Genomic DNA, 14,597 nt, shown 5'->3' on the forward strand with positions numbered 1-14,597 from the left:
AATTATTCAATGAAAACACTTAATTTTTATTTTATACTGTATTTTATTAATATTCAAGTATTAGATTCTTTAATTTTTATAAACAAAAACCTCATTTACTTATTTTTTCTGTTCATTTCCTTTTTATTGAATTTATGGGGTGACACTGGTTAACAAAATCATACAGGTTTCTGGTGCAAAATTCCACAACACATCATCTGCACAGTACACTGTATTGTGTATTCACCACCCCAAGTCATCTGTTAACATTAATGTTACTGAAACATCCTGTCCTGTGAAACTGCAATAAGTATGAGAAATGAGGATGACAAATTTAGTAGTGTGTTCATTTAAAGCTATAAGGTGAAGCCCTAGTATTTTCAAGCAAAATATCTAAATTTTCTTTTAAGATGAATAAAAGTTTGACTTTCACTCATATTTTCAGGCTGAAACTCACTAACATGGCATTATTGGAATGCTGAAAAATGCTATAACTAAATTCAGTATTTGTTAAATTTTATCTATTTATAAAGTAGCTGCCCAAAGTGATAATATTTAGTGAAATAGTGTTTTTGGCATTCCACCAGTTATTTTTCTGTATGCTTTTAGTTCCTTGCTCCTGCTCTAAATAGCTACTGTGTTCTTATTTACATATGCTCATGGCTTGTATTCAAACATATCTCAAAGAATAGTAGTTACTATATTTTTAAATTTGTATAAAAATAATTAACAGTGGAAGAATTGTTTTCTTTATAATATTGAAATCCATATCTTGTTTTGGTTCAATTTTAATTTTATTGGGGGATATATATGACAGAAGAGGCATTTTTTTTCTTTTTTGCTAACTAAAATTCTACCAGGAATTCCAGTGCCAAATAAATTTGCTTTTAGAGTTATAATAGGTACATGTTTAGGATGCCTGTTATGCAAAAGATTATTGAGGCATTTTGTTAAGCTTGGTTTTGTTAGCAGCTAATTAAATTACTATCTTAGCTTAATTAAATCTATATTACTTCCCTTCTGGTGCTATAGAATGGGATTCTATAGCAGAGCAATGATACACATGTTAGAAAAACAAGGCACATGTTCACATTAGCATAAATTATATATATTGCAAGAAGAATTATTCAAATATGTTGTGATTGAGTCAAGAGTATGGGCTTGATCATTCATGTGGCTGTGAATTTGCTAATACATAAAATAGTCTATTATTTTAAAAAATACACATTCTTGCTGAAACCGGTTTGGCTCAGTGGATAGAGCGTCGGCCTGCGGACTGAAAGGTCCCAGGTTTGATTCCGGTCAAGGGCATGTACCTGGGTTGCGGGCATATCCCCAGTAGGAGATGTGCAGGAGGCAGCTGATCGATGTTTCTCTCTCATCGATGTTTCTAACTTTCTATCTCTCTCCCTTCCTCTCTGTAAAAAATCAATAAAATATATTTTTAAAAAAATACACATTCTTACTACCAACCTAACATATGCTCTTAATACAGGATTAAAGTTATCTTCCATCTGCCATCCAAATACAGCTAGGGAACTAATGGTGGCTATGGTGTTAATTCAGTATATAAGATTGAAAGGACATAAAGACATATTTCTTATCTATATATTACCAATATTCACATAGAGCAAAAATTTGCCTAGGGATAGTACCTATGTATGCAACACATTTTAATTCAGTTTAATTTGCTGACTTTCATACATGTTTTTGTTGAGTTGTTTTCCCCCGATCATTAATTGAATCTTGTTATCAGGTCAAGCTATGGCAGAGGTGCAAGCTGGAAGCAAAATGGTAGAGATGATGATAATGGAGGAGAAGGTACCTGCAGCAGCTATGGAAGCCAGAGAACCAGTAGAAGCCATTTAAGATATGCAGCCAGTGGGGACAATACAGCTATGGGAGATCACAAAGATAAAGCCAATATAGGAAGTGGGAAAAGAGGCATGGAGGGCAATGGAGGTAGGGGAGTCCATGAAACCAATGAAGAGAGTGAAGTCTTTGAACTCAGTGAAGGAGAAAGTTGTTCAGAGACAGATGATCCAGGTTTGGAGAGACCAACATCCCAGGACAATGAACATCAACAAGAGGTAATTCACCATTTGAAAAGGAGAATAAATTACTCTCCTTGTGAATGTGTTTCTTCATGTGATATGTCACATTTTCAGCCATTCCATATATATTTTACACTTCAGAACAAAGCCTTAAACATTTTTAATTATAGCTGTAGGTGGATCTTTGATTCTTCTAATTTGGATGATTCCTATTTATTTTCATGAACAAGAATATCTGCTTTATTTGCCTTTATTACTCAGATCACATGCTTGTTTTAACACATACTTTTTTTATAGGAAGCTTTTATTTTGGTAAAATATGCATAACAAGTTTTTCCATTTTATCTATTTTAAGTATAGAATTCAGTAAAATTAAGTACATTCACAATGTTGTACAATTATCACTACTAGTCATTACGGCCCTAGGAGATGTATTGGTGAAGAAATTGTTTTGGCATATGTCTGAGATTTTTTTGCCTTTGGATTCCTCTAGTATTTTTATGGCTTCCCATCTTACATTTAAGTCCTTTATCCATTTTGAGTTTATTTTTGTGTATGGTGTAAGTTGGTGGTCTAGTTTCATTTTTTTTTTGCATGTATCTGTCCAATTTTCCCAGCACCATTTATTGAAGAGACTGTCTTGACTCCATTGTATGTTCTTGCCTCCTTTGTCAAATATTAATTGAGCATATTCGTTCGGGTCAATTTCAGGGCTCTCTATTCTATTCCATTGATCTATATGTCTGTTCTTGTGCCAGTACCAGGCAGTTTTGAGAACAGTGGCTTTGTAATACAGCTTGATATCTGGTATTGAGATCCCACCTACTTTGTTCTTCTTTCTCAGGATTGCTGCAGCTATTCGGGGTCTTTTTTTTATCCCAGATGAATTTTTGGAGAGTTCGTTTTAGGTATATGAAATATGCCATTTGTATTTTAATGGGAAGTGCGTTGAATTTATAGATTGCTTTGGGTAGTATGGACATTTTAATGATGTTGATTCTACCAATCCATAAACATAGTATGTTCTTCCATCTGTTTATGTCTTCCTCTATCTCTTTTTTCAACGTCCTGTCGTTTTCTGAGTAGAGGTCTTTTAACTCTTTAGTTAGGTTTATTCCCAGGTATCTTACTTTTTTTTGGTGTGATGGTAAATAGGATTACTTTTTTAGTCTCTCTTTCTATAAGTTCACTATTGGTGTATAGAAATGCCATAGATTTCTTGGCGTTAATTTTGTATCCTGCTACATTGCCGAATTCATTTATTAAGTCTAGTAGTTTTTTGATGGAGTCTTTAAGGTTTTTTATGTACAATATCAGGTCATCTGCAAATAAGGACAGTTTTACTTCTTCTTTTCCAATTTGGATCCCTGTCATTTCTTCTTCTGTTCTAATCGCAATGGCTAATACTTCCAGTACTATGTCAAACAGGAGTGGTGAGAGTGGCATCCCTGTCTTGTTCCTGTTCTTAGGGGAAATGGTTTTAGTTTTTGCCCAATGAGTATGATGTTGGTTGTGGGTTTGTCATATATGACTTTTATTATGTTGAGGTATGATACTTCTATTCCCACCTTGCTGAGAGTTTTTATCAAAAATGGGTGTTGGATTTTGCCAAATGCTTTTACTACATCAATTGATATCACTATGTGTGTGTTTTTTTTCTCTCAATTTGGTTATGTGATGTATCACATTTATTGATTTGCGAATATTGTACCATCCTTGCATCCCTGGGATAAATCCTACTTGGCCATGGTGTATGATCTTTCTAATGTGCTGCTGGATCCGATTTCCTAGGATTTTGTTGAGGATTTTGGCATCTATGCTCATGAGGAATATTTCATTGTGTTGTCTTTATCTGGTTCTGGTATGAGGGTGATGCTGGCTTCATAGAATGAGCTTGGAAGTGTTCCTTCCCCTTGAATTTTTTGGAATAGTATGAGGAGGATAAGTTTTAGTTCTTCCTTGAATGTTTGGTAAAACTCCCCTGTGAAGCCATCTGGCCCCGGGCTTTTGTTTGCTGGAAGCTTTTTGATGACTGCTTCACTTTCTTCCATAGTTATTGGCCTATTGATATTTTTAGATTCATCCTGATTTTTTGGAAGGTTATATTTTTCTAGGAATATGTCAGTTTCCTTCAGGTTGTCTAGTTTGTTGGAGTAGAGATGTTCAGCAGAGTACCTAGTACATAGTAAAAATTTCACAAATGTTAGGTTTCTAAATTTTATAGTTACAGACTTCAAGCTCCTTGAATTTACCCTGTGATATAAATTATCTCAACATAACTTGTGTTTCAGATGAAATTGTTGGGTTCATCTGGCAAATGTGCATTTTATATAGGTGCAGAATTATAGACATTAACAAATTTTGCATTCTATTTTCCAAATGAACCCCAGGAATATTGTATTTCTCTCACCGTTAAGTTCCTAATAAAATCAAAATTAATTTTTCATCTTTTAGGAATCAGTTGGCAGAAGTGGGACCTCAAACACCATTGCCTCAACACCTGATAATGAGAATGACAGTATAGACATATCAGAAGCATCAACAGAATCAGGTTTTTCTGCCAGTCACTCAACTCCTTTCAACATTTCTGGGAGTGCTGCAAATACTGAGTTTGCCAATTCAATTTGTAAGTGTGTTTAATCTCCAAACGCTGATGTCTTTTCACATATTAAATACAGGGTTTGGCCACTAGTTCAGGATTTGAAAAGAATTAAATCATCCTGATATTCAGTTGGCAATAAGCCAGATGGATATAAGCTTTAAAAATCTACTCTGAGTCTATATGGCACCTAAATTTGAACTACAATTGAAAAATTGAGTCCCTCATTTGTAATTTTTTTTTAAGCTAAGCACAGTAACTTGAAATACTTTTATATTCAGAAATGTATTTTAACTGTCATGATTTGTGTTATCTGATGGTTTAGGGGTTACAAAAATGATACCTACATTTAAAAAATAAAATGCCATAGAAAAAAAGGAACTTATTGGGGCTGTGTCTCATTTGTGGAAACACGCAAGCACGTATTGTGTAAACATTAGTAATTTCTCTCAATATAATCTCCTTACTTCTTCACAGTATATACTGGATTAGTGGAAGTACCTGAGAAATCACCTAAGAAAACCTCTGAAGTAAATGTTAACCCACTATATGTCTCTACTGCATGTAAAAAACCACTAATCCACATGTATGAAAAGGAATTTACTTCTGAGATCTGCTGTGGTTCTTTGTGGGGTGAGTTTGGTTTCTTTAAAATGAGCTGTTCCTTCTTTGAAGATTATATTTTATCTATGTAATAAAGCTGTGAAAAAAATCATAGGTATAAAACATTTATTTTCTATTACCAAATCATTACCAAGAAATTAAAAAATATATTTATATAATTAATTTGCTCCTTTTGCTGATTTATCTTCATTGAATGTAGTTTGATGTTTGAATTGGTGTTCCCTACCTTTTCATTCTATTTTCTCTTTTTAACCTGAATTAACTGAACTGAAATATAAAATTGAATTAGGTTATGATTTTTTAAAATTTTTGAACTTAGTATGTTTTAATATAAGAAGATGTGCAGCATATAATTTATGAGATATTACAAGAAATACTTCTGCAAGTTCTTGTTTTAAAATAATCTTGAGAATTTGTTGAGAAAGTTACTTCTATATCTTTGATAGACTTTTTCAGTCCTTTATTCTAGAAGAATGAATTACTAATATAACCATATTAGTAGTACTTAGACAATATTTTACCTTAAGACAGTTTATAGCATAAATGAAACAATAAATGAACAGAAGAAGAGGGGAAATCCAAAGGAAATACCAATCTCCAATTTTCAAATTCATAGATTTTACTTCATGTATGATTGAACATGGGACAGAACTTTATATTAAAAATAGAGCAATGTAGTGGACATTATAGTTATAAGGATTGAACAACCTAGGTTAAAATCTAACATCCTCAAAGTTTTTGCTAATGTAATGTATCAGATTTAAGAAAACCAAGTTTACTTCATTATCATTCCAGTTCATGCCTAGTAATTAATTTTCATTATTTGTGAAAAATTATTTTGAAAATAATAGATTACAAGAGATTACAGTAAAAATTGACTGCACTTCCTTCTCCCTCTCAGATTCCCCTGTGGGAGAAAAATGTAGTTTGTAAATCTGCCACTGGCCTAGGCATTACTTATAGAACTGGTAAAAGACAGAATGGGAAAATGAAGGCAGAGATCCTTGCCTTTACCCCTAGAGAAAAATAGTCTCCAAGAAGAAGGAACATATTGAAGTAATCTTTCTTATATTACCTTGCTGATTTTCCCCTGTGTCTTAGGATATGGAGGAAAACTCCCACAGTGGTTTGAAGTACATTCAAACTTTAGTTTAATCTTCTATTTCAGTTTTGTCATTCTGGTATTTTAAAACAGTGCTTATATGGTTTTTGTTTGTTTGTTTGTTATTGTTTTTTGAGTGACTAGAACCAGCAGACAAAGAGTGTCAAAATTTAAATACACAAAAGTAGGGATTAATTTAATAGACTTTTTGCAATGTAAATATTTTAATATATGTAATATGAACACAGAATCATTCCATTTTAAATCAGTGTACATATAATTATTTTCAAAACATTAAAACCCATAGATATAGTTAGAAATGAGAAATCAACTGAATTGATATCTAAAGGTGCTAGACATCTTTAATATTTAATGGTAACTTTCCAAGGGGTTGATTGATTTTTATAAAGTTTGGGACACAACTAAGGGTTCTGAGATAAAATATGGCACACTAGACACCAGCCAGTACAATATTGCCAAAGGGTATTATCTTCTATATTTGTATGTATTTCAATGAAATTTGTTCTGTTCGTAGACATTCCATTTTTACACAGAATAAGGTTAACATTAGCCTAAAATGATACGCCACCTTTATATAAATCAGAATATTGGCATAACAAAAATACTAATATAAAGTTCATTATAAAAATATAATCTGAGCTAATATAGAACTTTTCTTTTTATATATAAACAGGAGTGAATTTGCTGTTGGGAACCAGATCTAATCTGTATCTTATGGACAGAAGTGGAAAGGCAGATATTACAAAACTTATAAAACGAAGACCATTTCGTCAGATTCAAGTTGTAGAGCCACTCAATTTGCTGATTACTATCTCGGGTTTGTTTAAGAACTAAAATTAGCTGAATAATTATACAAATTAATTAGGTTTCAAACTGGGTTAAAGATTTTCTCAGGAGAAGGTGTTAATAGGAAAGCACTTTAAATATCACATTTATTTGGGACACCAGACTTTCCACTAGTATTTTTTTAACCTATTTATAATTTAAACTAACTTCTGACTTTGCTTTGGTATTTGTATATTTGATTGCAATACACCTAACCTAGGTCAATTATAAGAAAAGCCATGTGTTTTATTAATTACTTTAGAGCAGGAGAGAGAGAGAGAGAGAGAGAGAGAGAGAGAGAGAGAGAGAGAGATACAAGAGAGATGAGAGACACACATTGATCAGTTGTCTCATTTACTTGCCCTGACAAGGATTGAACCTGCAAACTTTTGGTATATGCCAGAATGGCGCTCTAACCAACTGAGCCATCTGGCCAGCACTCAGGTCTTTTCTGATTATCCACCTACTACTTCACAACTCACAATTTCACCCACCCACGCACACATAACCACACTAACATCCACTATATACCTTTCTTGTGATGTATTAAAAGCAACAAAGAATGAAGTAAATAGATAAAAATGATACTGTGTTGTCCCTGGCACAAACTTATCATAAAAGCTTATGGATAGGGTTAGTAACTAGACTGGATCCTCAAAGGCAGTGGTTCTCAACCTGTGGGTCGCGACCCCTTTGGGGGTCGAACGACCCTTTCACAGGGGTCGCCTAAGACCATCGGAAAACACATATATAATTACATATTGTTTTGTGATTAATCACTATGCTTTAATTATGTTCAATTTGTAACAATGAAATTGGGGGTCACCACAACATGAGGAACTGTATTGAAGGGTCGCGGCATTAGGAAGGTTGAGAACCACTGCTCTAAGGCCTCTCCACTCTATTCATATAATAGTTGAATTTCTTAGCTTTGGTCAGTCTGAGCTTGAACCTTTTAATATGAGAGAGCAAGTATATGGATGTTAGTAATGTTAGCATTAAAACTGACTATAAGCCAAAGATGGCAGACAAAAGGACAGAAAAATTTTAAAAATGGTTTGAGTGTAGAATAAAATGATGCTAAATGCAGTCATTTAGATATGTTTATATACTTCCAGCCTATACCTAATAGCCATATTGTACATTGATTAATATTTATCTGTATTCTTAAATATGATTAACTTTGCTTTAAGTTTTAGTAAGAGAATAAAATCCTCTATAGATGCTAAAACCTCACAATTTTTATCAGATTATACAGTCATCCATTTATAACTGCTTGATGTACATAAAAGCAACATTTAGCAACATTTGAAAATACCTGGGTGGCTGGATAACACAGTGCTTTACTTTATATTCAGCTTTCTCTAACCTAAATGTGCCATTTTTAAAGCTGAAAATTTTTTCAAATGTGGATTATTTTTGCCTCAGATAGTACAGAGAATATCATGTATAAATATGCCTAATAGTTTAGCGCACACATTTATTTTACCATTTAAGAATAGAATGGCAACAGATATGGATGTCTGAATTCTAACATTGTTTTTTAAAGTATCATATAAAACTATATTTAAGATTTATCTTATAAATAAGAATCATATTATTGGGCCTAGAAATCTTTTAATCATAAACCCTAAAATGAATATAAAGCCACTAAAAAACATGAAATTTTAATGACCAGGTTTTCCTGAAGTAATTATAAAATGTTGATGGCATTTATAATTAGAAAATTAATATTAAAGATAAATTGGGATGAGAAAAAATAATAAAACCATTCAACTAGTTTGTAAATATGCCAAAATGAAAGAGCACAGAGAAATCCATCCCACTGTCCCTGAATGTCTAACAGTGAATACATTAGGCAGCCCTCTCATTCATTCCCAATACCAGGGGCAGTTTCTCCATCTTTGAATCCTAGAAGGATCATAACTTAGATGAAAGCCAAGATACAAATGAATGGATGGTAATTCTGTTGCCTGCACAGTGGCAGTCTTAACCTGCCCCAAAGAAATATTTTACATTCACTTCAGACAGGCACATAGGTAGCTGGTGGAACTTTTACTATCTTTTGGAAATGAGAAACATTGCTATCACATTTACAAACTCAGAAGGGAAGACTGATGCAGTACAGTTTTTTAAAAGTGCTTTTTACCCTAATGAAAACATTTGGTTACAAAGGCAGAATGCCTTTACTTTTTATTCTTTTAGTATATGAAGAAAATAGATTGAAACACTATATTGTTTTTTAACCCATCAGGCCATAAAAACAGACTTCGGGTGTATTATCTGACCTGGCTGAGGAACAAGATTTTGAATGATGATCCAGAAAGTAAAAGAAGACAGGAGGAAATGCTAAAGACAGAGGAAGCCTGCAAAGCTATTGATAAGTTGACAGGCTGTGAACAGTTCAGTGTTCGTAAGTACCATTTCATATTTACTATAGTATACAAATTTTGATTCCCTTCATTTGGTGAAGTACATTGTTATGAAAGGCAGAAAAAGGGCAAAGTTTCAACTTCATATACAAAAATGAGTGAATTTTATTGCCACATTTTCCAGGATTTTTATGCCACACTTATGGCTGTTATTGAAAAAATATAGATTGACTGAAATAGCTATAGAAGTTAAATTTGGTTTACTTTCTCACCTTTCTCCTCTTCTCAGTCACTCTAATTACTCCATATAAACTATTATTTTCCTGTTTCTATTTAACTTCAACTATATAATGCTTTAGTGTTTCTTCAATAACACACAAGATTATTTATATGAAATTATCTTTCCTCTAAATAGCAATAAAATAGAATCATATAATAATTCCTTTTATTTTTAATTAGCAAATCCCTTTTAACACTGATGAGGAAATTCTACAATAAGTCAAAAGAAAAAGTATCCTATGGTCTGCTGGCTCTTGCTCCCCACTGTTGAGATTCATGAATATGATTCTTTAATATTTCCTGTCTGATTAGCATGTTTTCATATCCCTGCCTCTTCAAAATCATTCACTGTGAAATGGAGTAATAACTCGAGGGTCTCAGAATCCTACTCTCAATCTGTCAACAACTGGGAAGTAATGTTATCCCATTTTGTTATGTTTCTAAAGCAAATTTCCTCTACTCTCAGCCTTCATTTCCTTCTTTCCTCTTCACTAATTGCCCCTATAGGCAGAACTAGTGACATAAGTAAAAGATAGGTGGGATCACCTAGTATGAGTTTCATCAGGGTATTTCTATCCTGACTAACCATTTCTGCTCTGCATAGAATGAGGCTTTCCCAGGATAGATTTACATATGTGTGTACATGTGTACACGTACACCATTGAAGAGAGAAATGAGTACCTGGATTGGGCATTAAATAAATACATTACTTTCTTCTAGTTTTATCTTTTTTAAATTTTTTTAATTTATTTCAGAGAGAGGAAGGGAAAGGGAGAGAGGAATATAAACATCAATGGTAACAGAGAATCATTGATTAGCTGCCTCCTGCATACCCCTGACTAGAGATTGAGCCCCCACCCAGGCATGTGCCCTGACCAGAATCAAACCATAACCTCCTGGTTTATGGGTCAATGCTCAACCACTGAGCCACATTAACCAGGATTTTCTACTTTTATGTATCACTACTTTCCTTCAAAGTATATTATGTAAATTTTGTAGGCAGAGGTGAATGACATCCCCCAATGGTAACCCAGGAGTTTATATAACAGAACTGCTTACCACCAACTTATAAATATTTTAGTTCAATAAGAGAGAGTTTCCAAGCAGACATGGCTCAATGATTGAGTGAGCCAGAAGGTTGAGGTTCGATTCCAGGTCAGGACACATACCCAAGTTGTGGGCTCAATCCCCAGTGTGGGGCATGCAGAAGGCAGCAGATCAATGGTCCTCTCTCATCACTGATGTTTCTATCTCTCTCTCTCCCTCTTCCTTCCTCTCTGAAATCAATAAAATATATTTTTTAAAGAGACAGAGAAAGAGAAAGAGCGAGAGAGAGATTACAAAGGTAACCAACCAACTTGCAAATCTGGGCTCTTGGTAAGCGGAAGGACTAGCTATGTCTAGTTTTTCTGGCTGACCCCATTCCAACCCATCCCTGTTCTTATAAAAAACAAAAATATTTGCCCTACTGACAAATGGAACAGTAGATTTCCTTTGCTTGTTGGGGGCGTAGTAATCATACTTCTTTGACCATCTTGGGAACAGTGCAAAAAAAAAAAAAAAAAAGAACGAGAGAGAGACCTTATATTATATATATTGGTCTCAGATGAAGTCTGGCTAGAGAGGACAGAATTAATGTCACTGCCAAATAAGAGCACAAAGTAGAAACTATTGAAATAATTTACATACCATAAAGTGTACCCCTCTAATAGTATACAATTTTAGAATGTTTATAGAGTTGTATAATAACCATCACCTTAATCTAATTTTCATCGTCCACCGCCAGTAAAATCCCATAGCCATTAGCAACCTTTCCACATTCAATTAGTCTTACATTCACATTATTCTCCTCTCACAATCCTGGGTAATGTTGCCTGATGGTCCGTGGCTCCAGTTAAATGCCAACAGGCATTCCCATTTTGGGGTGCAGTAAAAAAGGGAACTTTATTCAGTGCACACAGCCAATTGTAATAAGTTATGGCTAGCACAGCTGTGGAACAGCTCAATAGTGTTACAGCTCAATTATGAAGCAGAATGTCTGTGAAACAGCATGGCTGTGAGGAATCCTTGGGGAGAGGCACTGAGCAATGCAGCCCTAGGAGGGACAGCCCTGGGGTTAGTTCCCTCTCAGCCTAGACCAGTGGTCGACAAACTGCGGCCCCTTGAGTGTGGCTCTTCCACAAAACACCACGTGCAGGCGCACAGGTACAGTGCGATTGAAACTTCGTGGCCACACTCAAGGGACCAAAGAGCCACCTGTGGCTTGCGAGCCGCAGTTTGCCGACCACTGGCCTAGACAAATCTACTCTAGTCTGGTATGCTCCACCTGCTCTGGTCTGGTCTTAGGTGTTTCAGCTCCATCTAGGGAAACGTGGCCTTTAGCCTTCAATGAAAAGTGAAAGTGTGCTATCCAAAGGAGAGGAGGACTGACTTATTGACAGAAGTCCCCACAGCTGGTCCAAGATTTGTCCATCCACATGCTAATTAGCACTCAAAATCCTATCAGTTTGGGCCCAAAGGCAATGTCCTGATGGTCAATCGGACCCACTCTGATTGGTTGGTGAAAATGCTAATAGGGATATAGCTGTGCAACTCCAATTGGATGGAGAAAGCCTCAGTCCTATTGGCTGAAATACAATTTCATAAATTTCTTTATAAGGGCTGGTTCAGCGGTCAGGAACACACTGTGTTAGGCAGTTCATTGTAAGCTTCTCCCTGAAGTGCAGTTTGTGTGCAGGACCTTCATTTAGAAACAGCTATACTAGGCTCTGCTTTTAAATTTGAGCCAAGTTAGCCACTAGGAGCCTTTCTTACTAGGTATTTTCTTCTTTCTCAGGGTTCTCATTAACCACTGATCTACTTTATTTTACTATAAATTTGTCTATCCTGGACAACTTATTTAAATGCATCACACATTATGATTTTTTTTTTGTGAGGCTTCCATCACTTATATTTTCAAGGTTCATTCATCCTGTTGGTGTTTTGTTTTTGGGGTGTTTTCTTTTTGTTGTTGTTGTTGTTTTGCTGTTTAATTGCTTATTTCACATATTTCAATTCAAAAAATCTATTTTGTTTTCTGTATTCAAAATTTTAGCATTCCATTTGAGAACATTGCCATTCATTATTATTTATTTTTATTCTTTTTAAAGTCATTTTTTGTGTTGCTCACCTTTAAGCATGCATTCTATAACTAACGTGGGGCAAAAGTAGGTTTACAGTTGTGAGTACACAGAGTTCATTCTTGTGTTATTATTTATCAGTAATTGTATTATTTTCCATATGAATAACTTTAAACATACTTTTACCCCACTCTTTTGTATGTGGATATTAAATTCTCCCAGTAACATTTATATAAAAGTCTATTCTTTCCTAATTGAATGGTCTTGACATCATTGACCAGAGATGTGTTGATTTATTTGTAGACTCCCATTAATTCTCCATTGATCTACATGCCTATCCTATGTCAGTCAGTACTACGCTATTTTAATTAGTGTAGCTTGTAGTGTTTTGAAATTGGGAAATGTGCGTTCCCAAACTTTTTTTTTTCTTTATCAAGATGGTTTTGGCTATGTGGGCCTCTTTCAATTCCATGTGAATTTTAGAACCAACATTAGCATTTCTACATAAAAGGTCATTAGGATTTCAAGAAAGATTGCATTTAATATGTAGATCACTTTGGGGAATATTGCCCTCTTAACAATGTTAAGTCTACCCATGCATGAACAAAAGAAGTCTTCCCATTTATTTAGGGCTTCTTTAATTTCTTTGAATACTGTTCTGTAGTTTTCAGTGTACAATTTTGAGTGCTTTTGAAGGCTAATGCTTACACTCCATTAAATTACACAATGATTTTGTTGTCTTGCAGGGGAGGGGAGAGCAACAAATTGTAACCAGGTGACTTTCCTAAAAATATATGATCTGTGGTCTTACACTGTGGTTTTAAATTTTTCAATAGCAAATATAAATACTTGAGTGTTCTCTTTAACTCTGTGGCATTGCTACTTCTTTGTATTTTATCACTGTAGTCCAACATGAAGAAACAACATATATTGCAATTGCTTTGAAATCATCAATTCATCTTTATGCATGGGCACCAAAGTCCTTTGACGAAAGCACTGCTATTAAAGTGAGTGGTTTCCTTTTCCTTTTGATAATGTTTTTATTTTGAAAAATTGTAAACATAAAAAATATTTTAGAATATAGTAGCGGAAATATATACCATTCTTCTAGTTGTTTTAATTTGGATATACCATGTCAATCATTATCATTTAACCATTTTTAGACAATTCACAGGCACCAAAGGAAAGGAAAGTGGAGGGAAATCCCTGGTCCCTCCCATTAGAGGACCTCCACACCATCTCCTCACTCCCAATTCCTGTAGTCACATAAAGACCTTCTCTTCTAGAGCCCCAACACAGGCTTTGTAGGCCATCCCAATGACTTGAAACGGAGAAAGTCCCTGTCCAATTTTAGTAGACAGTGGAGAGCAAATGGAGAAGAAAAGGCTTGGCAATATTAGAGGGTGGAACCCAATGGTTGAGGGATGAAGGGAGAGAAAGCCTTTACTTTAATAGATGGGGGATGGGAAGAGAAAGGTGGGTCTATAAGCCTTCCAGGCTGAAACTCCAAATACATTTCTATCTAGAACTATCGCAATGAGTAGTGCTTAGGTTTATTTTGATTACCAGTATTATTTCTATTTTTATATGGTTTAACTAAACTTCTATGGATCAGCCTCTTAA

At 34.5% G+C, this 14,597-nt stretch overlaps 1 protein-coding gene across 1 annotated transcript in view; it reads left to right on the forward strand.

Annotated features, from left to right (window-relative positions):
• Nucleotides 1-14,597, forward strand: part of NRK (Nik related kinase) — a gene marked incomplete at both ends in the record, with an annotated part of 166,953 nt that overhangs the window by 141,114 nt on the left and 11,242 nt on the right. Inside the window, 6 exons of the mRNA XM_081115343.1 lie at nt 1,736-2,069; nt 4,488-4,659; nt 5,110-5,265; nt 7,053-7,196; nt 9,459-9,617; nt 13,881-13,981. Coding sequence (XP_080971469.1) covers nt 1,736-2,069; nt 4,488-4,659; nt 5,110-5,265; nt 7,053-7,196; nt 9,459-9,617; nt 13,881-13,981 — 1,066 coding nt within the window. The remainder of the gene's footprint in view (nt 1-1,735; nt 2,070-4,487; nt 4,660-5,109; nt 5,266-7,052; nt 7,197-9,458; nt 9,618-13,880; nt 13,982-14,597) is intronic.

This window comes from Myotis nattereri (assembly GCF_964212035.1).
Source record: "Myotis nattereri genome assembly, chromosome: X".
Taxonomy (NCBI): domain Eukaryota; kingdom Metazoa; phylum Chordata; class Mammalia; order Chiroptera; family Vespertilionidae; genus Myotis; species Myotis nattereri.